Below are 23,935 nucleotides of genomic sequence, written 5' to 3' on the forward strand. Positions count from 1 at the left end.
ACTGGGTGGTGAGAGGGTAGGAGGCCACCTATCCGTCCTCTGAAGCAGTGTTATCAGGTGTCCCTCAGGGAGCGATGGCCTCTCTGAGTTATATGTCTGTTTAATAATCCATCTGGGTTGCAATGCACTCGGCCTCGCACATAAAGATCAGATTTATTCCCTCGCTGAAAATGAGAAGACCTCAGGATGCTGAGATGAGAGAACGGAGTGCCGGCAGAGCTGTCAGGACATAGAGCTGATGGACGGCCTGCAGGGTCATTCCACACCCATAACTGCTCCGCCCCTTTGCACTAGCCACCAGACTTCAACATATTCCTCCTTCTACTTCACTGTCTTCTCAGCCTCTGTGAGTATTTTAGTGCCACAGTTCGTCAGTCTTTTCTTACACCCGCCATTATTCAACCCTGTCGCCATTTGCATTTTGCTGTATCACCGCTTGAATCATCTCTAAACACCTGTCCAAACAATTTAGCAACATACTGTCAGAAGGAGTGAATTATAACACTGCGCTTCATATTTTATGCAGTTAAAATGTGCAGCTGAGGTGTCAAACTTCCAATTTGTTGCCTTGAATGACTGCACAAACAACGACAGGCTATCAGGTTTCCTTTTTTGTTCAGAGTGATGATGGGCTGCTGACTGTAGATCAAAGCTAAAGTGAGAACGGGGAACGCAGGAAGAGACTTAAAAAGGATGCTGGCACTGCAGAAAACTAAGTGGGATCCCAACAAAACTACTCAAAATATTCCTCACTGCTGCCACATGCGGATCAGTGTGACAAGTTTTGTCCATCGAAGGACCCGAACACCTTTCATTGTCTTCATCCATCCTTCCGCTTCCTTACAGATATCTATTCAATAGATTCATAAGCCTGCTTTAAACAGCTTTTCAAAGCTTCAATGTTAAGTATATGAACTGTGAGGTGGGACGATCTGGCCTCCATCTTCTTTCTCTTTGGAATGCTAATGTTCAGACGTCGTTGAAAAGCCGACACTTCTTTGGGTATCTTATTTGATCCGGTTGGAAGGAGGACGTCCTTAATAGTGTATGCATATACACTGTACACACTCACATTACGAATAAAACTTGAGAGAAACATTCAGTGATGAACTGTTACCTATTCTAATATCGCCACTTTTTGTCGAAGGTCACATGTTCAAACTGAGAGAAGGAGAAGGTCTCAGACACAGAGATTAGTGCAGCCATTGAGAGTGATGGTCTCGACAATCCACGGGAGAAAATGATCAGAGCCTGTTAAGTCCTTCTGTTCTTCCATCTCTCTGCTCTCTCCTTTAGCCTTCTGTTGCCCACAGCCTGTTCGTTTCTCATTTGCGATTCAAATGTTCTGACACAGTTTAGCAAACCCAACGACCAGTGCCTCATTGGCCATCAGGGAATTAGCCTGCAACAAGGTCAGCTGCCCAATCAAATTTAATCCTTCGTATTTCACATTTTCTATTTTTAAATGGACATTTAATCGCCTGACTATGCGCGCAAAACTTGAATTATCTGCATTTTACGACCTCCGTCTTTCTCATTAACACGATCCTCTTTACTGTCATTGCTGCTAACACTTATTTACAACCCGCCGCTCCACGGCAGCATATCTTCACTAACATGTCACGGCTGTCAACCAGTCAACCACTTCCTATTCCAGTTACCATTTCCAACTCAAAGACCTTGACAAGTCTAAATCCTTTGCCAGCTGTACTTCTGTTAATGTGAGACTGCAGGACCTCGGCATTTTGTCACTGAGCGTCGTTGGCCGCAGACTTCATATTCGGGCACAAAAAGATGGGGCAGTGTGTCAGTAGTGGCGGGAATGAGTTCTCAGGCAAGGAGACCGTGACAAGCAGTGCTGCCGGATTCTCGCTGTCAGCCTCCAGGGCCAAACTGCAGGCTCCGTGATCCATCTTTTTCAAATGGCACTAGGCCATAGACCGGGGCAATGAAATCACACTCATAATGAAAAGTCGTCCAGGATTCTAGAAGCCTCCATGGCAGACGGGAGTAACTATCCACAGCAGGTCGGCCTCCGCTCTCTGCCTCTATGAGGAATATGAACAGAGCAGAGGAGATTTCGGGCAGAGAGGAAGCTTCTTCCCTGTAAACAAGCAATTATACCTCCTCAGCAGCCGAAAAGGGACCGCTCTGTCTGTCAAACGCCACTTTAAGCTGTCACAGAAAGTTGATATGAGCAGCGTTTCCCGTAAAGCACAAATCTTCAGTTGGGGGGAGAGAGTTAAAAAAAAGCAGCTTGGGCTGAAATTAAGCTGAAAATATAGGACATTATTAAACCGCTAACCATAGCTCTAGGGGTGTGGAAGACAGTCTTTAAGGAAGTCAGCATGTGAGTTACGAATGCAGATGGGGAGGTCACTAAAATCTTACTATAGACTATAGAACATTCCAGTGCAGAGCTATAATTGCAAGTGAAGAAAATGAAAATATACATACCTCCCTGCTCACAGAGTTGCTGCGCCAGAGCATCCTTGAAAAGAATCTGTCCTCTGTGTGTTGCTGTCGCTCTGGAAAAGAATAAAAGATGGACAAAGGGTCAATTCTTGCTTTGAAATTATTAGTGGCAGGAAAAGTTAATTACGATTAATTAATTACAACTTCATTACGGTTACTTAATTACAACAATTTTTTTTTTTTTTTCAATAAACAGTTTTCTCTCCAGACAACAGGGAACATTTGTAAGTGCAGGAGTTCCTGGTCCACTGATCACACTGATGCACAAGACACGTGGCAGCTAGGATGATAACAACAACAACAAACATGGAGGAATCCCTGAACAAAAGCAAACAAAAGCATCTGTGTCTTGTGTTCAGGGAGGTTTTTCACTACACAATGGCCAGGGTTTCCACTACTCTGAATGTACTTGAAATTCTTATAAAATTGAAATTCTGATACAGATATTTTCACAACATTAAAAGAGCTTTAGTTTAAATAAGGTGATGTAAAAACTTGAATATAGCCACCATCGTGATTTATTGTGCTATTGTCAAACTGAAGCAAAACAAAAGATATTTTGTTGTTTAAATGTATGTATGGGTCCATCATTTGATTCGGTCATATACCAAATTCATTCAAATTGAAAAATGTGGCTTGACTGAGATTAATTCGTCGTTTTTTGATAGAATCCCACCCCTAAAAATTGTGCAACCAGAATCTCATTTGGAGCGCACTTCTTTGACGGAGATGTCAGCTTTGACACACACAGCTAAATTCACTTCACAAATGTTCTGGAAAATGAGGCAGTCTCTGACGTGCTCGCAGCAACCTTGGGTTGGGTCAGGTCCTTACTATGTGGACTCCCGACGTTACATAGGCTTCTTCCCCCAGTCCAAAAAGTGACAACTATACAGTCTGTTTGTCCAAAGCAACCAAAATAGTAGGAAGTGAAAGAATGCATTTATTCAGAATGCAAAGGTTCAAACCCTGACAAGCACTTCAAAACACTGCAAGTGTACAGTAAACTAGAGATTAGAATGGTAAGATCATTGCATTTGCTGTGGTGAACCTACATTAACTGACCTTTGCAGTTGAACCACAATGGTGTGCATCCGACCCCTTTGCAACACTCCAGCCAAGCATGCAACTTGTTTGCTGGTGCGAAGGCACTTTGCCATTCATCTCGACTCATAAATTACCCACGATAATCTGCTCAATTAGTAAAGAGGAGTTGTTTGTGCACAGAACTTAGGAAAAAACATATTTAATTAAACACTTAGCTCAGAAGTGGTAAAGACAAATTCATCTTTGGTATTTTTGAATAAAACATGGCATCCAACAAACTGTGGACAGTAGTCTGAAATATTTAGACCAAAGCTCATCTAAAAATTATTTCTCCTTTAACAAATTTCAAAAGGAGATAAAGTGAAAAATGAATAAAATCGTTGTAATATTTTTAGCTAATTTTACATTTTTCAGTAACATTTTGGCCATTTAAGACCTTAAAAACTGAATGAACTGTGAACTGAATTTTTGCTGAGTCTGTGCCTAAGTTTGTTCCATCTTCATTTTCTAAGAACCAAACCCAAGTCTGATGCTATCTATCTATGTATATATGATGTAACTGTCATTAATAATCAATCTATGTATATATGATGTAACTGTCATTAATACATGCATTCTACACCAAAGCATGTGAGGAGCTCTTTCACTACTTATCCGCACAATAATGTAAAGTAATATTGATACTTAGGGATGACCACAAGACATCGCACCTGGGAAAGACACAAATCATTTGATAAATCGTCCTTTTGCATGAGCTAGTATTAAAATGGCCTTAACAATCTTTCAATTCATGACTGCGCTTTAAATATTGAACATTTACTTGGGAAGTTTTTGACTGAGTAAATTGCGGACAAATCAAAGCAAAAACTACACAGCACATTCTTAATCTTATTGGTACAAATGCATAATGGTTAGTCAATTCAGAACTGTAAGAAATATGAAAAAAAAAAAAACAAGGACTAAAAGTGATAAATGTTGTAGCAAGGGCAGCGAAGTGAGGGGTTTGGAATTGGTCAGGAGAAAAAATGAGACGAGGTTTAGATGGCCTTGCCCTTCATCCCATACAGTCTGCTGTCAAACATAAATGCATGCAAATAAAAGCAGGAGCTCTCTCTCTCTCTCTCTCTCTCTCACACACACACACACACTCACAGCTTTAACATGTATGCAGATGGACAGGCTGTCACTCAAAGAGCTCCCTAAAGGGCCTAGTGTGGGTAATTACCAAGCATGTCTTCCATGTTAGATTACATGTTGCTGTTGGCTATAAGTATCCCACAGGAACATGTTTGACAGCTCCCTGCTAATACACACACACACACACACACACACACCTATGCAAAGGCCGAATCCCACAGAAACGCGCACAGCATGGGGCCCACCAAGTTAGCTGACTTACCCTTAAGCAGTAAACGCTATTACAAGCTTTTAAGCAAAAAAAAAAAAAGTTTTCAATAGCTTTGTTTTTATCATAGGCTTGAGAACCAAAATCATCCCAAATTTCCATTTAATAAGAGGATAGCGATTCTCTAAAATCCCAATTATGAAGTCAATTTTTCTCCACAGAGCAGAGGAGTAATTATCATTACTCCTATGATTTTCAGCATTTTGCTCGAGCGTCTGAAGCAATACACAGTCATTTGTTGCTTTATCTTCTATGTTGAAAAACCAGCTGTGGTTAGAGAGCTTTTGATCAGGGATGGGGACAAAAGCTTTGATGAAACAGTAGTTAACACAAAACACTACCATGAAAAATCCTTCCACCATTGTTTCAGTCATGTGACGTCAGGATTTCATTGGCTGAAACAGCTGTTTACACCTCAGACCTTGCTTTGTTAGCGATCATCAAATGAATAAGATTGATCACAGAACTTAGAAAAAGATTTATACTCACTTATTTAATGTTGTAATTCAACACAATGAACTTTGTGGGCGATACATGATCATGTCATAGAGCACATTTAAGCAATGTACCAGAGAAATTGAAGCGAGTGTTCTGGACTGATGTGCACAACATGCAGTTTCACACTGGGGTTCTAAATGTTTTCCTGGCGAAATGACCATCATCCGTGCAGGACGGTCAAGATGTCAGTCAGGAAGATATACTCGATGCCTGTGCTGTAGCTAAATGCGGTCAATAATGGATTGACACCCGAACAGGTGATGGCTTCAGTGTATAGACTGCCATTTGCTGTGTGCTTACCAGGTGTAAAATGTACTGTAGAATACAGTGTCTCGAAAGTGCAATTCATGTAATGCATTACATCATTCTAAAATCCAGGCCATGCCTACTTATACTCACCCTGCCATTTATTATTCTCTTTAAATGTCAATACAATGCAGGACAGTTCATATTCATTTGACTCCGTTTTCTTGACTCAACCCTTTGCAATTGATCTCATTGTGATCTTTTGGTGTTTCTTCCATCCATCCATCTTCAGTGAACCCCCACTTCATCCTGCTCAGGGTTGCGAGGAGCGCTGGAGCCTTTCCCAGTGGATTTTTGATGTTGTTGATGATGTCAAATGTATGAAACTAGATGGAAAATCAACTCAAAATACCTGAACTGCTCATGAAAAGCTGTTTGTTATTAACCCCTTGGATGCCAAAATTGCAATGGGCAGCATCGCTGCTTTTAAACAAGTGCATTCACTATTTTGCACAAGTTGATGGCGCACACTTGTTACTTGAGTCTGTGCAACATTTGTGGGTGTGTTTCAAACAAGGTTTCAGAGAAATTAGTTTGAAACCCCAGTCAAGAAGACGATGGAGGCTGAACAAGAGAGTGAATTTTGCTGAATCAGATAGCGAGGATCTGAGGTTCCCTCATGCAGTACGGCAGAGGGTGACACTACTTCTGCATGTCCATCGAGGAATGAGAAATAAAATAAAATGAAATAACGGCAGACACAGTCTGCATGGGAAAAAATACATTGTTCATAGTAGAGGAAGCTGCTCAGTCCATGTTTGCGGTCCAGCCATCATCATCTTCATCATCATTGTTGTTTCATAGGTGAGAAAGGGTGTCTCCAGTGGATCATTTGTAAATGTTATATTGTGCACTATGGCCAGCACCAGGTGACGTCATAATATAAAAATTAAAAGAATAAATATTCTTCCATCCCACACTTTGGGTCACGAAGAAGATTCTGTTTACGGTATGCGGTATATTTTCTTCTATAGCAGTTTTCAAGCTATAGCCTTTTGAAATGGTGATACCAGAGTCAGATATTTCATTGAAAAAAAACTTACGTGGCACCTAACTACACATGCTCTGAAGTACTGAAGAATTTTTACTTACTTAAAAGATAAATGAGAGCAGAGTAAGTCACTTGTGTTTTAAACCAGCTTCGCCTTCCAGGAATAATTGTCTGAAAAGGGTGTGACCGATGTTCTGGAACCACATTACTCCCCCTCCCTATGTCTGTAAATGAATGAACTGAAAACAGCTCTGAAGAACACGCTCATTTAATGAAGCCTAACAGACGAGGGATTTGGGAGTTATTTGGCAAATAACCTGCTGATTAACGCGGCATCGCAGAGAACTGCGACTTGTAATGAACGACGCGCGGCAAGGACTCGTAATTGGAGAGGAGCAATTGACCTTGAGTACTTGGATGGCATGAATGAAACAATATTTCGCTGTAATTGAGGAGAAAGAAGTAATATCTAATAGTTCCTCCAGGCGCACGCTTTGAGAAGCCTTGTCAGACACAAAATACGAAGAAGACGTCGATGTGGTGAGTCTCAGCAGGGGAAGACGTTGAGCCCGACACTCCATAATGTTAGGAGTGGACATCCAGCAGCTGTATTGACTGACTTCTCATCTGCATTTGTCTGCTTGGCCCCAGGTGGATTAAAATAATGAATGGCAACAGCCTTGGGGAAATAAGAAAACATGATGGAGGAGGAGACCTTTGGGTAACCATACTCAAGAATTCAGGAAACACACATCGGCTGGGGGGAAAAAAGAGGCTCTGTTGCGGTGGCATGGGTGAGAAGTTGAAGAGAGGTTAGTGCATAAGAGATATAAGGGCTCCTGTCTCGTAAGAGGGTGTGTGATATATGAAAATTGGAATTATATGGCTGGACTGTGTCAGATTTGCAGCTTGACTTCGCTTGTGGTGGGAAAACTAGATTGGATTTATTCTCCCTGTCATGTTCCATATTCCTCCCTCATATTTCTGCGTTCACATGCCAAAATACGATCACCTAAAACCAATCATTTATATGCATTTTTTGGCTCGGTGCTGGGAGATTCTATAGCGATAGGCCTGGCTCTTTTAATGATGTGGGTTGGTCATTACCAAGTAATTGAGTGTTTAAATAGACAGGAAGATTGACAGGGGCTATAGGAGATCAATAAAAGTAGACTCATACTTGCAGGCATTAGACCTAAATAGGTCACCCGTCAGACGGATGCCTGAACTCTGACCCTTGACCTTAATATTGCATTCTTTCATAATCCTGCAAGTGAAGGTGGTGAGTGATGGAAGCTGCTGCTCTGAATTTGCATTATCTGAGGTTTCCATCTGAGGCACAATAGCAGACAATGGAAAAGAGGCTGGAGCAACATTTGCAGGAGAAATGTGAAAGCAGTGAGTGAATTGTGAAGGCTTTGTCAAGTTGCCACTGTTCCTCTAACAGGTGGTAAAACTATTGTGGATATTTATACTGAGTGCACCTCTGCATCCACGTGGAAGCATCCACAGTTGGCCAGCCAGAGGACTTGAAGTACAAATGTAAGACTACGTTGGTGTTTAGTGTGATTTTGGAACAGCAAGAAAACAGATTATTTTTTAAATTGCTCTGAACGTTTTTTCATCATTTACCTTTCGAGACCAAGATGACAGGAAATTATGAATAGCAATAAATTGCATCATTGTAAATAAATAAATGTATATACATGCATAAAGAGGTGTGTAAACAAGCATAAAAAATGTCAAAGTCAAAAAAATAAATATTTTTGTCAAAGACTGCTGTATATGTATGTATACATTTATATATTTATTTTCACAAATGTGAATATTCATACATAGAAATTCATTGGCAAAATTAAAATCATTTATGTATCACTTCATTTGGACATTTTTACATTTATTTATTTATACATTTATTTATAAATAGGTCACTTATCACCATTCAGACGGAAATAGCAAATTAGCTTGTAAAAAATGTAGAGGCAGTTTTTAACCTAAAACCTGTGACGTCCGTCCATTGCCATACTGCTCTCACAAGCCTCTCATTTCTTAACTTAACCATCCAAAACAAATGGATAACCTTAACCAGGTCTCCGAACCAAACTTACGTCCAATTTTAATGAACTAATTTTTTTAACCCTCTAAACCTTGTGAGTACAGGCCAAAATGTCCTCACAACACAAAATGACAGGACATGTAGAAAATAAAAATAAAAAATTATGAGAAAACAAGTAGTCCGGCGTCCTGCTCCAGTGAGTTCTGACTTCTTAGTTCTGTCTATGATGCATTTAAATAATCGGAATCATTATGACTCTTGTGCCCTATGAAGGATAATCTGTGCTTATCATCAACCTGTTTCCAAGTGACAAGCTGCGTCACTAGACTTCATTGGAAGATGATTTGTAATTTGTTAAACGTCTTGTCCTCACACATCCGACACTCTCTGCTTGTGAGTGTGTGATGCGAGTTGTTTTTACCACCACATATTTTTCTCTGCTTTTACAGAGCAGCCGGTGCACCAACCATGCCCAGCCTCTAGTTTTCATTTTGGACAGTTCTCGCTTGAGATTTTGTTTGCTTGGAGTATGTTTTTTTTTTATTGGTGAAATCGATGAACAGTCCCGTCATAGTCTGCTTTGCTCGTGAACGGTTTCAACTGAGTGGAGTGTAATATTCTCATCATATTTTCGAGGGGAGAAATGCATTGCAGGATAATGACCAGTATCAGACAAATGTAATTTTAAGACTGAGATCCGCGGTAACAGCTGGCAAACGCTTCCCACTCCAATCACAGACAACAGGATAAAACAATCATGTTTAGTCTTTTTTTCAGTATCCAGTTGTATCAAGGAAACTCACAAAGTCTTTCCCACAATTGCACGAACACCTGCATGCCGCTACACACTCATCTGTTTCTCGTGCACTGGCTGTATTCTGTAATTAAAATCTCCAGACCAGCAGCTGCATGGATCCCACAGGGAGACATTATGAAACAAGAGCAAGAAAATGCACACACGTACACAGGCATGCACACAATGGTCATCGTGCTGATGCCTTGAGGCTTAAAGTAACACAGAAAAGGAGCAAAGAATAGAGGGGACTCTTTCCATCCACTGGAGGAAGCTATTAACCATTCTCACCTCTGGTAAGTGCAGCCAGCATTCAGCGCAGTTGAAAGTTCGGGGGAGACATCAGCGGGGACGGAAAATAATAGAAAGTGGGGCACTGTTCGGTGACTTTTCATGTCAAGTCGTCCATCATATAGCCCAGGGCAACTTCAGTCATTATCGGGTGCTATTATTATTATTATTATTATTATTATTATGTGTATTTCAATAGGTTTCTTGTTAAAATAAAATAAATTCATAAATATACATTATCATTTAGTCTTCAATTATTTTAACAGGCCAACCACTCACTCAACCATTTCTCTTCTAATCGCCAGAATATAAATTAAATAGTGAGATCGCTGTGTTCATTATGATGCAGTCTGAGCCTTTCATTGCTTCCCCTTCTCCTTCTCTCCCTCCAAGGCCTCATCTGCTCCTTTAGTGACAATTTACAGCCAGACAGAAAATGAGTTCCCGCGAATGGCCACGTCACGGCTCTCCATTACATTCCTATCGGTGATCTGTTACCAGGAACACTCCCACAATATGGCCATAAAACTGCTCTACCACCCCAAATTATTGTTGGGACGGCGCGTGGCTGTGAAGGACATGGGCTGTCTGAGTCCTTACTTCTTGGACTGAGGGCCACTGTGAGATGTGGAGGAATACTAGTGAATGATTTATCTTTGTGTTCCGCGATGACTACTGCACAGCGCGCCATTCATTTCCATTATTGCAATACAACATTGGTTTTGTTGATTGAACTCCTGAAAGGATTTAGATTTTTATGATGTCCTTGAACACAAGTAAATATCAAGATAACTTTTAAACGTTTAACAGAATCAGAGGCAAATTTGTCGCGACAGAACTAAAGTAATTGAGTCGATTAAAATGATGGCATAAATTTTTTTTTATTTTATTATAAAAAAAATGGAATGACTGTAGGTGGCCGATAAGGTGGTTATTTTGTGTTAGCATTCAAATAAAAAGCTCCACAGAAGTTTTCAAAATAATTTTCATTGCAAGATGAATTCACCAGAAATACAGAGTGGACTTTCAGAGTTGAATCTAGTACAGTCCTGCCATGACACCTGCATTCATCTGGATTATTTTCATATATGTATAAACACTGCACTATACACACCCAAACCACCTCAGTCTTGCTTTATTTGTTATACATTTGTCAGTCTTTTCCTGTCATCGACCGGTGTATCTGACATAGTAGTGTAGCAAAGCGTACCAACACATTCTTAGATGCTTAGAAAACACATAATCCTCATAAGCTGGGATGAATGTATGCGCTTTTAAAGAGAAAATCCTGTAAATCTCTCACTCCAGATGAAACCTTTTTCGTGAACAATATAATAATTGTAAGTCTCAGAAGAGCACACATGCATTTGATCAGACTGGTATCAGTGGGATAATATAATAAATGAGCAAGATATACTGCATAATGTTCATGTCGATCAATTGGGACATCATTATATTATTTTTTTATCGGTCTATATTGAACCATTGGTCAATTCAATGACAAAAAATGTCTCACGGCAACTTAAATATCACTGCACATAAGCAGTTATGACAGCTTTGTTGCATTTTTGCACTGATCATTTCCATAACATAACCATTTTTCTTAAATGAAATTAAGATTAACTGCATGTGGTGGGCTGCGATGGACTGGCAGTGGGTAACTGATGGTGTATACATACATGTCCAGTATGTATGCATGTGGTGGGGAACTGTAAATAAAATAACATGGATGACATGGAGCAGCCGCAGCTCAGTGTGATGTTGATCGGCCACGATATGCAACAGAATTTCCTTTCACCATCTCACAGAAGGATCACTATACTTGTAAATGATTCAAGGTCTTGGCCTTTTAAGGCCGTTCTCCAGTGACTTTGCCCGAGGCCTTTTAATTGGAATCCAGCTTTTCCCTCACTTCTTTTTTTTTCCTGTGCTGACTGCTCTTGAATGATTATCAGCGGCCGGCTGTCCTACATGGGCCGCGTGAGGATACAAGGGAGGAAAATAAGGTGTGTATCAAAGAGATATTCCACATTATATTTTGAGATTTAAATACATATTCAAGTAAAGATAACTGAGAGAGTATGTTTAACTCTTGCTGTTGCTATTTGATATGGAATTAAATTAACAACCAGACAAATCACACTCTGAGATTAATGTGTTTATGATATGTTTTCTATAGAGCTCCAATATCAATTCCAATTGCGATGCATGTGAGCAGATGCGGTAAATATGTTGTAGACAGTGAACTGACTTCCATCTTTGCCACGTGTGAGAGCTGGCTTCGTAATGCAATGTTTGTGTTTTCCTTTTGCAGCAAAATGTAAATGTAAGTGTTTTCAAACAAAGCGTTTTATTATGAAATATTTGAGATCCACCAAACTTTCTACAGAATTTCCAGTCTGAATCTGCAAAGATCACGAGAACAATAATTATCACAATAAATACATTTCATTCTATTATAACTATGGACCAGTCTGGACACATTTCCTAGTTGCTATTGAAGAAATATTAGAAATAATGTGGATAAATGATCATTTAGTCATGTTCTATTCTCCAATTCAGTCCTTTGAGTGAAAAAAAAATCTTTTCACAATTATCTCTACTAAAATGTTTTTGTTTTTTTTTCCATTGGCATGTTTGAAGATTTCATTTGAACTTTTGCAGATGACCGCAAAATAAAACCTGTTAGGATGATTGAATCTCGTAAAACAATACAGAGACTCAGAATCCACCAATGTCATTAGCAGAGGTTTCCCGTATTAAAAATAAGTTTAAAACTAGGAAGGTGAACCAAAGTCCACCGAACTCTGCACAAATCTCATTCGCTGGTGTCGGGTGATGAACGCCGCAGAGCTGGAGAGCATGGCGCACCACCATGGTCTCGCCATATTAATGTATGGAATGCAGCCAGGGTGACGTGTGTTTAGTGAATTTATCGTGAGATGCAGAATTCTCATCACATGGATTGTTTTTGGCGGTAAGTTATCGTCCATCCCTAGCTTTAACTTACTAACATGTATAATAATGATGCTTACAATTCCTTACAATCCCCAATTCCCGACAGATGTGTCGACCAGCCCTCGACAGCAGATCCACAAGGCTTCAAATTTCGCTCCAGCCATACCACAAACACACAAATTCACCTGCGCAAGGTGAGTAGGGAAGGAAGGAGACAGAATAAACCAACCAAACTCCACCATTTGATGACCTTTAAGCCCAAAAGTAGCGAGAGAAATAACTACTTACAAGAAGTTGACGCAGCCTGTGCCAGGCGGTGGGGCGATCCAGACAAAGCTGAAACTGGTGTAAGGTTGATGGCTGACGTGGGAGGCGACAACACTGCAAACAAACTGTGTGCCAGAGAACTGCCGCTCGGGCATCACACCTGTAATGGAGAAGAGGAAACCAAAGTGTTATGAGGAACCATTTCTGGACTGCGCCAAGGTCTGTGGTCTAATATTTATTTATTCTTGGACATATAGTTTTGTTTTTGGAAACCGGAGGCCTCAGACCGAAATTTCATAGCCATAATATAGTGATATGTTTTTGTGCAATGTCAATAAAGAAAGTCTAAGTCTAAGTCTACACACCTCAAAAATGTTGCTTACGTTCAACCTTTACAGGTGCTCTAAAACCTTTATCACTTCTCAGCTAGTTGCCGCTGAGGAAAAATTGTTCCGTGATCCTTTCTGCCTTGAGCAGGCTGACACAAAATCATAATGTCCTCATTAACAAGGCCCATGTTTGACTGCAACAAAGTAATCACCTCATGTCACACGATCTTCATCACACAGAGGGGAAGGGAGAGGACACTGTGGTTTCATCAATCTCCGCAAAGACATTCAGACCTGTTTGCTACATGAGATTTGAGCCTTGTCCAAGTCAAGGCTGCATCTGTGCAGTAAATGATACACTTGTCAAGTGTGTGCAGCGAAGTGGTCGCTGTGGCGTGTTTGTGTCCCACAAGGACAATACTGGTGCAACTGAAGGAAAACATAGTGAGACCGGTGGATCCATACAGAATAGATGTGAGGGCTCATGCATTAAGGTGTGTAACAAAAGGAGATGAGAATCACACTCAAGAAAACATTAATAACGGTGGCACTTTAATTTCCCTTTCATCGACGTGGAGATCATTATGCAAATGTTACGTGCGCACTTGTCTGCGTGGGTGCACATTTGTGAGGGAGTGTTCAAAACAGCTTGTGTCCTCACAAAAATTAGATCATGATTAATAGACCTAAGTAATAAAAATGTTTTTAAAAGAGCTATAGTAAAGTAGTATTAGTTGCTTTGCTGACTGTCAAATCAAACAGCAATGTTATGGTCCAACAACTCCAATGTTATATACACAACATGAGTCGATCTTTCAGAAGTTTTCGTAAAGTAAACAAACACTGCCAGAATTACACACATTAGATCATACGTGAGTAGAAAACTATATTTTAAATAACAATGACTGAAAGAACAGAGCAAAAAATGGAGCGACAGGGACAAGGATTACTGTGCAGAGAGACACGTGGAAATAGGCTGAATGATGTTATGGTATGGCCAAAGAGAAGCAGAGAGCAGACGGGTGGAGATGAAAAGACAGGCTGATGCACTTCAGGACACAGCAGCACCAAGACTCGAAACTGCTCACAGAATTCTTGTTCCCAATTGTAAAATATACTCATGCGCAAAAGGCAAATAACGAAACCAGTCTCTTTCATGTCTGGCTGTTGAGAGTGAAACAGAAAAAAAAACCTCCTAAAATCCAAATCTCAAATGTTCCACCCAAGTAACTAGAAATTGAGAACGTAGAAAAATAAATTGGAGCTTTGAGATTACTGGCTATGTCCAAAGTAGCAAACAAGTGAAACAGGAGTTGGATGTTTCGTCACTGAACATTTCAAATGTCACATCACTAATGTCAAAGATGTTCTTGCAAAGTAAGGGGCCTAAAATAAAATGACTTAACCTTCTCTCTTTCATTGTCAATACAATGTAATTATACATTTCCAAAGAATTTCGCTTCAGTTATCGCTTGAAATATTTTTTATTGAAGAAGCCTTCTTAATAACTGATTTTAGAGTTATGACAAAAATGGTTCACCAGTTCAGATTTAACACCTCTCATTGTCATGATGTCTATCATCTTTGCCCTGTGTGTGTTATACTCCACTGGGATTTCATGAGCCGCTTGTTCACAATCTTATTATCTTATCTTATCTCATTTTTTTTTCCCTAACATGAACTAAATTACTTCACAATCATTTCACAAATAGCGTAACATTGATGCATCTTTACTCACACTTCCTGCACTCTATAAATAAGACGTTCTTCCCTTCCTTTTTAAGTCACTGACAGAGAAAGCACTCGATAGACACATTTAATTTTCCAACATTAAATTAGCTGAAGCTGCACTCACCAGTGTTCTCTCCTGTGTATTTGGCTTTTTAGGAGGTGCCAGCTCACTTGCAAGCTCAGATAAGACTTTAAGGAATTTTCCATTCATCTTGCCAAAGTAAAGAGACAGAGAAAATCTATCTATTTGGCTGCAATCTGGCTGGATTAACTTGTTATTGTCTCCGGGGCTCCAGTAAAAAGTTTCATACCTCACGGGCTGCAGTGTGTTCATCTTCCATACACTGCACCAGGGGATTCCTTTTCCTTATGTCCCTTGCATTCTTAAAGTTCAGTCCATCCCCAGAGAGAAAATATATACAGTCTTTATATTCAGTGTAATTTATATAAACTAACCATCAACAAGTTAATATTGAATATTTAATAATGTCGCTTTATCACATTTCAATTGTTGTTTTGGAGAATGTTTTACAACGCATCCGGTCCAGGTACACCTGGTTGTACAGTGTCCATGATGGAGAAGAGTAGTGAGATTGCACTGGGCCGAAAGTGTAATAAACTTCCAACTTTCACAGGACCGAGACCAGACTAAAGAGTGACCATATCCAGAGATACCAACTGCAGAGATTAGGAGTTAGTTCCAATGAAGGCACTTCAGTACTTGATATATGTGGAAATAAATGACCAGTGTTTCCTTTAGTAGGAAATTAATATGTGTGTCTAAGGGACTAAAAAACTAGTGCTGTATTCTGTATTCAATTTGATCTCACTGATGGGTTTATCACAGCAACTCCCCATCCCCGACTGACCTTGGTCTTGACTTGCTTTTGGCCCTCTAAGGCCCAGTCACTCCCTCTTAAATCTTCCTCATGAAGTGCCCTATAAACAGTCCCAAACATAGTCCCCAAGCCTATGAAAATGGGATACTATTTTCATAGGCTTGGGGTGAATGTAGCGAACATGCTCACATACATCACACACTAAATCTACCCAGCAAACGACCACTTTCAAGCCGGGCATTGTTCTTGCGTTACCTGCTGTCTTGGCTCGGTTTGTTTACCTTTGGCTCAGAAATGGGCAGAAGAGAAATGGAGCGATCAGAAGACATATTCACTGTTTACTTTTGCCTTGTACGTTGGTTAGTTTAAATGTTTTCATGTCATGTTCTTAATCACAGCAGTTGGTACTTTAACGTTAACATTATCGGAACTAGAGATAGTCATTGTCATTGTCATTTAGGGCACTTTCTTCTTCCACTTAATTTTACATCCGCATCCAACCTCACTACATTATAAGGGTTGACTTTCAGGGCAAATTCGGACTCCCCCTTGCTCCCTAGAGTTAGGGGGCACTACGGCAAAACATGAAGGTGCAAAGTAGAGGGTTAAGGGGAAAATCAAGGCTAAGGGCAGGTATTTGGATGCAGCAAAAGTTTTGGTCAGTGTTCACGTTGGTTCCAACTCTATCTTGGGTCACATGGACAACACTGCTGTTGCGTAAAGACATTATTTAAGATCCACTTAGTTTCAAGGTCTGAACGTGAAAACCAAACCTCCCACCCACTCTCACCAACATCTGAAATGTCAGACGAAGCATTGTGTTCTTTGCATTTGTATCTCACACAGCAGAGCAACGGAGCTCTTGACAGCAGAGCACTAAACAAGTCAAATAAATGGAGTGAGAATTCTCTGTGATGAAGCAGATGGGCAATTGGTGGCTCAGCCTGGCAGTGACTTCACACTGTGGGAGCAGCAGGATCCAGTCTCCCTGGCATTCAGAGCAATAGCGATGCTTTGTGGCGGGGATGAGAGGCTAAAAGAGGTTCATGTGCACATTTAACAAAGTAAGTCAAATTAATCTGCACCATTTGACATCTGGCCAGTAACAATAACGCAGTTGTAATGATCTGGGGAGTGTCTCTGTACTGTAGACAGGGGCAGCAAATGTGACATTATGCAACAGAACTTTCCTCCAAATTGTGCGTTGCTGCTGAATTAGTGAGTAGGTTGTTAAAAAGACTTCAGTGCAATGTAATATTATTATCCACCAAGGAGTCATTATGTCTGTCTGTCAGTCTGTGTTCAAGATAACTATAAAGGTTATGGTGGGATGTGGATGAAATGTGAAATGGGACCAGGAAAAAAAATATTACATTTGGGTAGTGATCCAGATCACAGACTGGATCCAGGTATCTTTCAAAAGGAGCCATAACCAATTTTAGCATTTGTGCCAGATTGGCATTTGGATCCAGGATTTTATTTTGAATTACACTTTGTCATTGGGAGACTGTGTTGGGGCTGGACTGAGGTTGCCTGGCGCAGGTCTGCGCTCTCTGAGTGCCTTACCAGTTCTCTATTATTCATTCTTATGGCAACCGTTGAGCATGTACAACCTTTAATGCTTCATAGTCTCTCTCTATGTCTGCTACACAATAGAGGATTGTCTCTGACTGATAGTGAGCAGGTGGAGAGGGAGTCTTTCCAGTTGACAACTGGTTGAGTTCTGTCATCTTTTATTTATTCATGCATTTTGTTGGGAAATGGAAAGCATCTGTATTTGAAAGCGGGAATGCATAAAGCATACGTGTATGACCAACCTCTCAGGACGATTTATGCAAGCCATCATTGGAGTCGTGAAGCCAAAAGACCACATTCGTTTCATGCTACTTGAAGAAGCAACTTTTGTTATCATCATTATCCTGCTAACTCGCCGTATAGCAAGCACCCTGCTCCACAGGTGAGTGAAACCTCACTAGACTTGGGGGTGTTCCACTGAGTGAAAAGGGCGAAACACTGGTAGAATCACTCATCTCTCTGTAAGAGCTTAAACTGTTACAGTGCATTGGTGGACCTGGAAAATGTTTGTCAAGCCACTAAAAGACATTGTGAAATGATGGTGCAACCATTTATATCATGACCAGATTTGCATGAATGCATTTGTCAGTTCATTGAATGTTTGAGTTGTCAATCCTGCAAACTCTCAAGTGATGTTTTGTCATCGAAAATACTAAACCTAATTGGCTCAGGACAACTATAACCAACCCCAGAACGGATGCATTTTCCCTCTTGCCTGCAATTTGTGGAAGAGTCATCAGTGTGTGGTACTGAATTTCATCAACACTTAATGTTTATTACAAATTATAGGGGCCAACAACTACTGGTCCAGTCACATGGTAATATGTGTTTATTTGCACTGGTGAACAAATGATAATTCTGACATTGTTATTAAAGTACGATTTTATATTACTAGAAAAGCATGAATTCATATACACTTTATCAGAAACATTATTTCCAGCATCAATTTTATTTACAGTGTTATGATTATAAATCACCTTTAATAATCAGTATTTTTATTATGTTAAAAAAATAAAAAAAATGTGTGTACTATTTACAGTGCAAACAAACAATTACAAATAAATGATAATTAATAAAAAATATATAAATAATACTACTGAATATTTTAGAATTTACTAGGAGTAGTGGAATAAATATGCTAACACAGAGTGGAATCACGACAAGCAACTGTGTAGAAACAAATGAATTACTGTCCTGCTTTATTTCTCCCTCGTATATCGAGCAAGCATGGCCAGTTAGCATTGTCCCTCATCTGCCACGCACCCTTTCAACAGGGCAGGGTCACACATCAATGATTGACAGGTTTCAGTGAGATGTCAGAAATTCACTCGAATTTGCTTGCGATCTAGAGGCCTTTACTGGAAATGTCGGTACCACAGAAGATCAGTCAAGTTAAATAGTGGCCTCCAGAATGATCAAAATACGATCTGTGTAGCCACAGACTAGGTAGTTCACACATTGACAAATGAACAACAAGCAACAATTTCTTTACTCGCTTGATGCTTACTTCATGACCATATATGCATAATGATAAAAGCAAAAATATGCTCAGTAATTATATGATTGTAAAGCTATATATAGATAATATGTTTGTATATCGTATATATAGTATAAAAAAGCCACCCTTTCAACACTATTGTCAGCAAAGCATCTGTGGATTGATGCGGATTTGTCCATTAAGAAACTGCTGTCAACACATGTCAGGAAAGCGCGACACAATAAAGATATAAATGATACATCAAAGGCATCATGACAGCTAAAGGACCCCATACTTTTTGCATGGCTGAGTGATCCCATGCTATGCATGTTGGTTGTGTCGCAATCACCCCTTCTTCCAAGCTCCATTATTATCCGGGCAGCAGCTTCTCACAGAGCAAAACAACTTGACACTGGATGGAATGGGCATCCATCTCGCGATCTGCCAATCACACTGTCATGGTAACGGCTTGGCAGCATTGTGGCGATGACAGGGGTCTGGCACAGTGAAGCCAGGAGAAATCTGGGCGTTAATATGGGTGCTGAAATACGCCAGTGGTTTCACAGGAGCGAGCTTCGGAGTGGGAAAATGTGAGGGGTAGATGTTTGCCTCAAAATATGTGTGAAGTCAACAGAAATGCTGATCGTGATGGAAGTGCATGTTAACTTTTTACAGTATCACGTTAAAAACGTGGTCTCCCACTGGCTGCTTTTTCAAAATGTATGCACTCCAACTGACCATTTAGTCCATATGAATACATTAGCAAAACAAATGCTCTTTCATTTAGGTTTCTATTATAACTCACAGCATCCATCATCCATCATCTATGAACTCCTGCAGGCAAAGCCACACATACACACACCCACACACTCAAACACACAAAGAGCTGGAGCCTATTGCAAAAGCTGCCATGACGGCTCTAACCAACTGAAACATACAAGCAAGCGTAACATTTCACACATTTTAACCTAATTTAATCATTTTTGTGCTCAAGATTTTTCTTAATATTGTATCCTCCCAGTGATCAACGTGATTCATGAGTGTAAAATTGAAAACTGTGTACTGTACTCTGAAGTAAATGAAGCATGAATTTACAGAATTATGCCAAATTATATAGCTTACTGTGCAAAAATGTTTGGTTTGAAAAAGGCTATTTGAAAACATGTTGTGTATTTATGAATTGAATTACTAGGTTGTTATCATTGCCCAACATGCTCAGGTAAAACTCTACTTTTCCATAAAAATGTATAAATAATACTTATTATTATTATGTTATTACATATAGATAAAGAACTTAGAAAATAAGTAGATATACCTAATCGCTCTTTGACAGAACTGACTAAAATATAAGTCAACTTGAACACATGTCACATTGGGTAACTGTGTTGCTGGCCACCACTCCACAACCATCAGGACTAACAAAAGTCAGAAACAACAATTTTTTGAGCATCTGTGAACATGTGCATACAATTGAGGATAAAAACATTTGACAATCATCAATGAAGTTTTTGTAACTTTATCGAACTGAACTTAATCAAGTTCTAACAGTAGCCATACGTTGAATATCAGAGAGAAGTGGCCCATAAATGATTTCACACTTTAATAAGATATTAGCCACAAAGCAGGGCTGTAAACAAATGAAAGCGAATGCAAATGCTCAGCAATCTTGAGTTGCATAAACAAGTATAGGAGTAGCGCGGTTCTAGAGTGGTAAGCGTTGCTGCCTCACAGCATGAAAGTTGGAGGTACTTTCTCTGCTGCTCAGTTAAGCAACTGGCGTATAACTGGAGCTATATAGAGCTTTAAGACACACGGGCAGCAAATGTGACATTATGCAATAGAACTTTCCTCCAAAACGTGTAGGTAGTTAAAAAGACTTCAGTGCAATGTAATATTATTATCCACCAAGGAGTCGTTTTGTCTGTCTGTCAGTCTGTGTTCAAGATAACTATAAAGGTTATGGTGGGATGTGGATGAAATGTGAAATGGGACCAGGAAAAAAATACTGCATTTGGTGAGTGATCCAGATCACCGACTGGATCCAGGTATCTTTCCAAAGGATTTTTAAGAGCAGACCCAATTTTAGCATTTGTGCCAGATTGGCATTTGGAGCCAGGATTTTATTTTGAATTATACTTTGTCATTGGGAGACTGTGTTGGGGGTGGACTGAGGTTGCCTGGCGCAGGTCTGCGCTCTCTGAGTGCCTTAGCAGTTCTCTATTATTCATTCTTATGGCAACTGTTGAGCATGAACAAGCTTTGATGCTTCATAGTTGGGCTTCCTTCGCTACACAATAGTGGGTTTAGAAGAGAGTTTAGTAGCACAGGAGAAGCAACACGGTGTGACAAAGTCACTCAGCAGTGTCTATTCCCTACCATGCTTCTGTCCACTGGTCCACCACCAGATAGAAGCCATAAGCGCTGCTGTCCGTGGTCATGTGTCATTGCAGCTTGACATACTTAGCGCATCTTAACTTGCCCAGGCCTAATTTGACGTCTAATTCAATGCGACTTCTCCACGAACAGTTTGAGCGCAGGATTAATTAATCTGATTTGACTTGTGCTAATTTCCTGCCTCCACATCCCAGCTCACCCGTTATGGTGCTGGTTAGGCTGCGGTCTCTCAGGCTGTGTCCTGACACACATGTTGGTTGTGAGAGATGAGCATCCTGAGGCGACAGGTGAGGAGCCACTGGTGAGGAAGGCAGGCAGTAGGCATGCTGCCCGCCACGTCGCACATCCCTGTGAATATGCAACGTGAGTCCGTATTGAAAGGCATTTGAGAGATCAGGCTTTGACTGGCTGGATGAAGGAACGCTGAGAGGCAATGCACTGATGATGTCTTTGGCCTGACTTTCAAGGAGAGTCAAACTATTGTTGGAGGCACAATACCAACACATTTGAATCTGGAGGAGTGGCCCACCAAAAAAAAAAGGGCCATGCAGAGGTGCTTTGAACGTTTAATTCCAAGATTCAACCATTCTCAGGGACAAACGCAAAGATGGTTATTGTGGTGGAGCTACAGATAATTCCTTCTATCTATACAGTACAAATCCACACCCAAAACCACAGAAAAGCTACTCTTTGGCATGAAAGATTACTGTGCTAAAACCACCAAAAGCAAATGCACAACATCAAGCTCAAAGATCATTCATTAAAATGGAAAAAAGGTTGCACACAAACCGCAGTAAATATTTGCTTTTATCACCTCAACACTCTGTCTTTGCGGTCAGAGACCGAAATAAACAAGCAGTCTGTGTCAGCTTTCTTTTTCTCTCCATCTTCCTTCATTTTCCCTGGCACCGAACCAGAATCTCAGTATTGAAACAGAAAATAACTGCACAAAAATATCACTCGTGTGAGCCCCAACCCACACCTGCAGCAGGATTGTGAAAACATAAAATAATGGAATAAATTTTCCTCTAATTCAATCACCCTGGTGGGGTTAAGCATATATGAACATCTGCACTGCATATATAGACTTGCACAGAACTGTAATGACACGGATAAATGCACTGAAGGTACAGAGACACATCAGAGAGCAGTGGGAGTTCAGAGAAGGGACTTCTTTCATGGAGACCTGGTGCACACTAAGTGAACCAGTATATTCCCAGCAGCACTTCTTGAGCCGGTCTACAAACACACCTGAGAGGCAAGGCGCAGTTTGTTGGGCTGCATGACACACTAATGCAGAGGTGCGTATATAACGAATCAATAATAGATGGATCTCTTCTGTTTGAGTTCTTTGAAGGTAAGCCTGCTTTTTTTCCCCCCACTCCCAGTGAGGCTAGGCAGCACATGGGTAGAATACATAAATTGTGTTGCATCATCACACGAGCATTTCGCAGGACACTAAGAGCACCCAAATGTTTAGCCACCTGTTAGCAGCCTCTTGCCTCAGTGAGATCCGTGGGGGAGGAAATGCCAGGCGGCCGGGAGGAAAGAAGAGTGGCTCAGTCTGGGCTCGAAGGGTGGGAAGGTCCGGTGCCAGCATATCAGAGCATTGTACAGCAAGCAGACCCAGCTGAGCCCAAGCCACGCATAAAGTGCCACGGAGAACACAAATCACCGGCTGTAAATAACCCCGCCCCTGACAACTCATTCCATCTTTAGCGATAATGAATCCATCATCAGGAGGGGTACGCCTTTGGGCGCCTCTGCCCTTAACAGGGAAGGAGTAATGGCTTTGGTCACCGTTCATCATCACTATTGACATCTCCACCTCCGCTCCCAGCACCGATAATTCAGGCTATTCCCAGTTATTCACTGCACAGGTGCTCAGCTATTGAAACCTCTGCAGTGCAAGGGCCCTGTAATTCCACAGAGGTTCGACGTGTGTGTGTGTGCGTGTCAAAGAGTCTGATTTGGTTGGGGTATAATTGTGGCTCATAAGTCGGTGAGTACGCTCTTACCACAGCAAGCAAGTGAAACGGGGTGTGTGTGACGATGTATAAGCAGCGCAGTCAAGGAGCTGTCAGCAAAGAGCCAGGGCGCAGGCTGATCACAGGAAAGCTGTGTGTTTGAAGTCTCCTAGGGACTGACAGCTTCTCTCCCCATGGGAACTCCTTCCCTCGCCTTTTCACTTCTCCATGCATCATCCTTTTTCTATATCATTCCTCTTTATCCACTTTCTCGCTCTACACACTGTGTCTCAGTTGACAGACGGGGAGAGGGGAGAGTCATGGGATGGGATGTGCGGATGCGCACCGCTGCCCTCCAGGGAATGCTGGAGCTGTGTGCAACAGGAATCACACCTGTGAACTGCAAACATGATCAGCTGCCTCATCTTATTGTTAAAACAATCTGGATGACATTTAATCTTGCTATGTCGCCGGTGGATCCAGATATGTGAAGGTCAATACTTTAAACATCCAATGGAGGCATTCTAAGGGTTTTT

At 40.8% G+C, this 23,935-nt stretch overlaps 1 protein-coding gene across 1 annotated transcript in view; it reads right to left on the reverse strand.

Moving 5' to 3' along the window:
- Positions 1 to 23,935, reverse strand: part of reln (reelin) — a 74,372-nt gene that overhangs the window by 32,596 nt on the left and 17,841 nt on the right. Inside the window, exons 3-4 of the mRNA XM_053885314.1 lie at positions 13,109 to 13,247; positions 2,458 to 2,528 (exon numbers count right to left, since the gene is read on the reverse strand). Coding sequence (XP_053741289.1) covers positions 2,458 to 2,528; positions 13,109 to 13,247 — 210 coding nt within the window. The remainder of the gene's footprint in view (positions 1 to 2,457; positions 2,529 to 13,108; positions 13,248 to 23,935) is intronic.

The sequence above is a fragment of the Synchiropus splendidus genome, chromosome 14 (genome assembly GCF_027744825.2).
Source record: "Synchiropus splendidus isolate RoL2022-P1 chromosome 14, RoL_Sspl_1.0, whole genome shotgun sequence".
NCBI lineage: Eukaryota > Metazoa > Chordata > Actinopteri > Syngnathiformes > Callionymidae > Synchiropus > Synchiropus splendidus.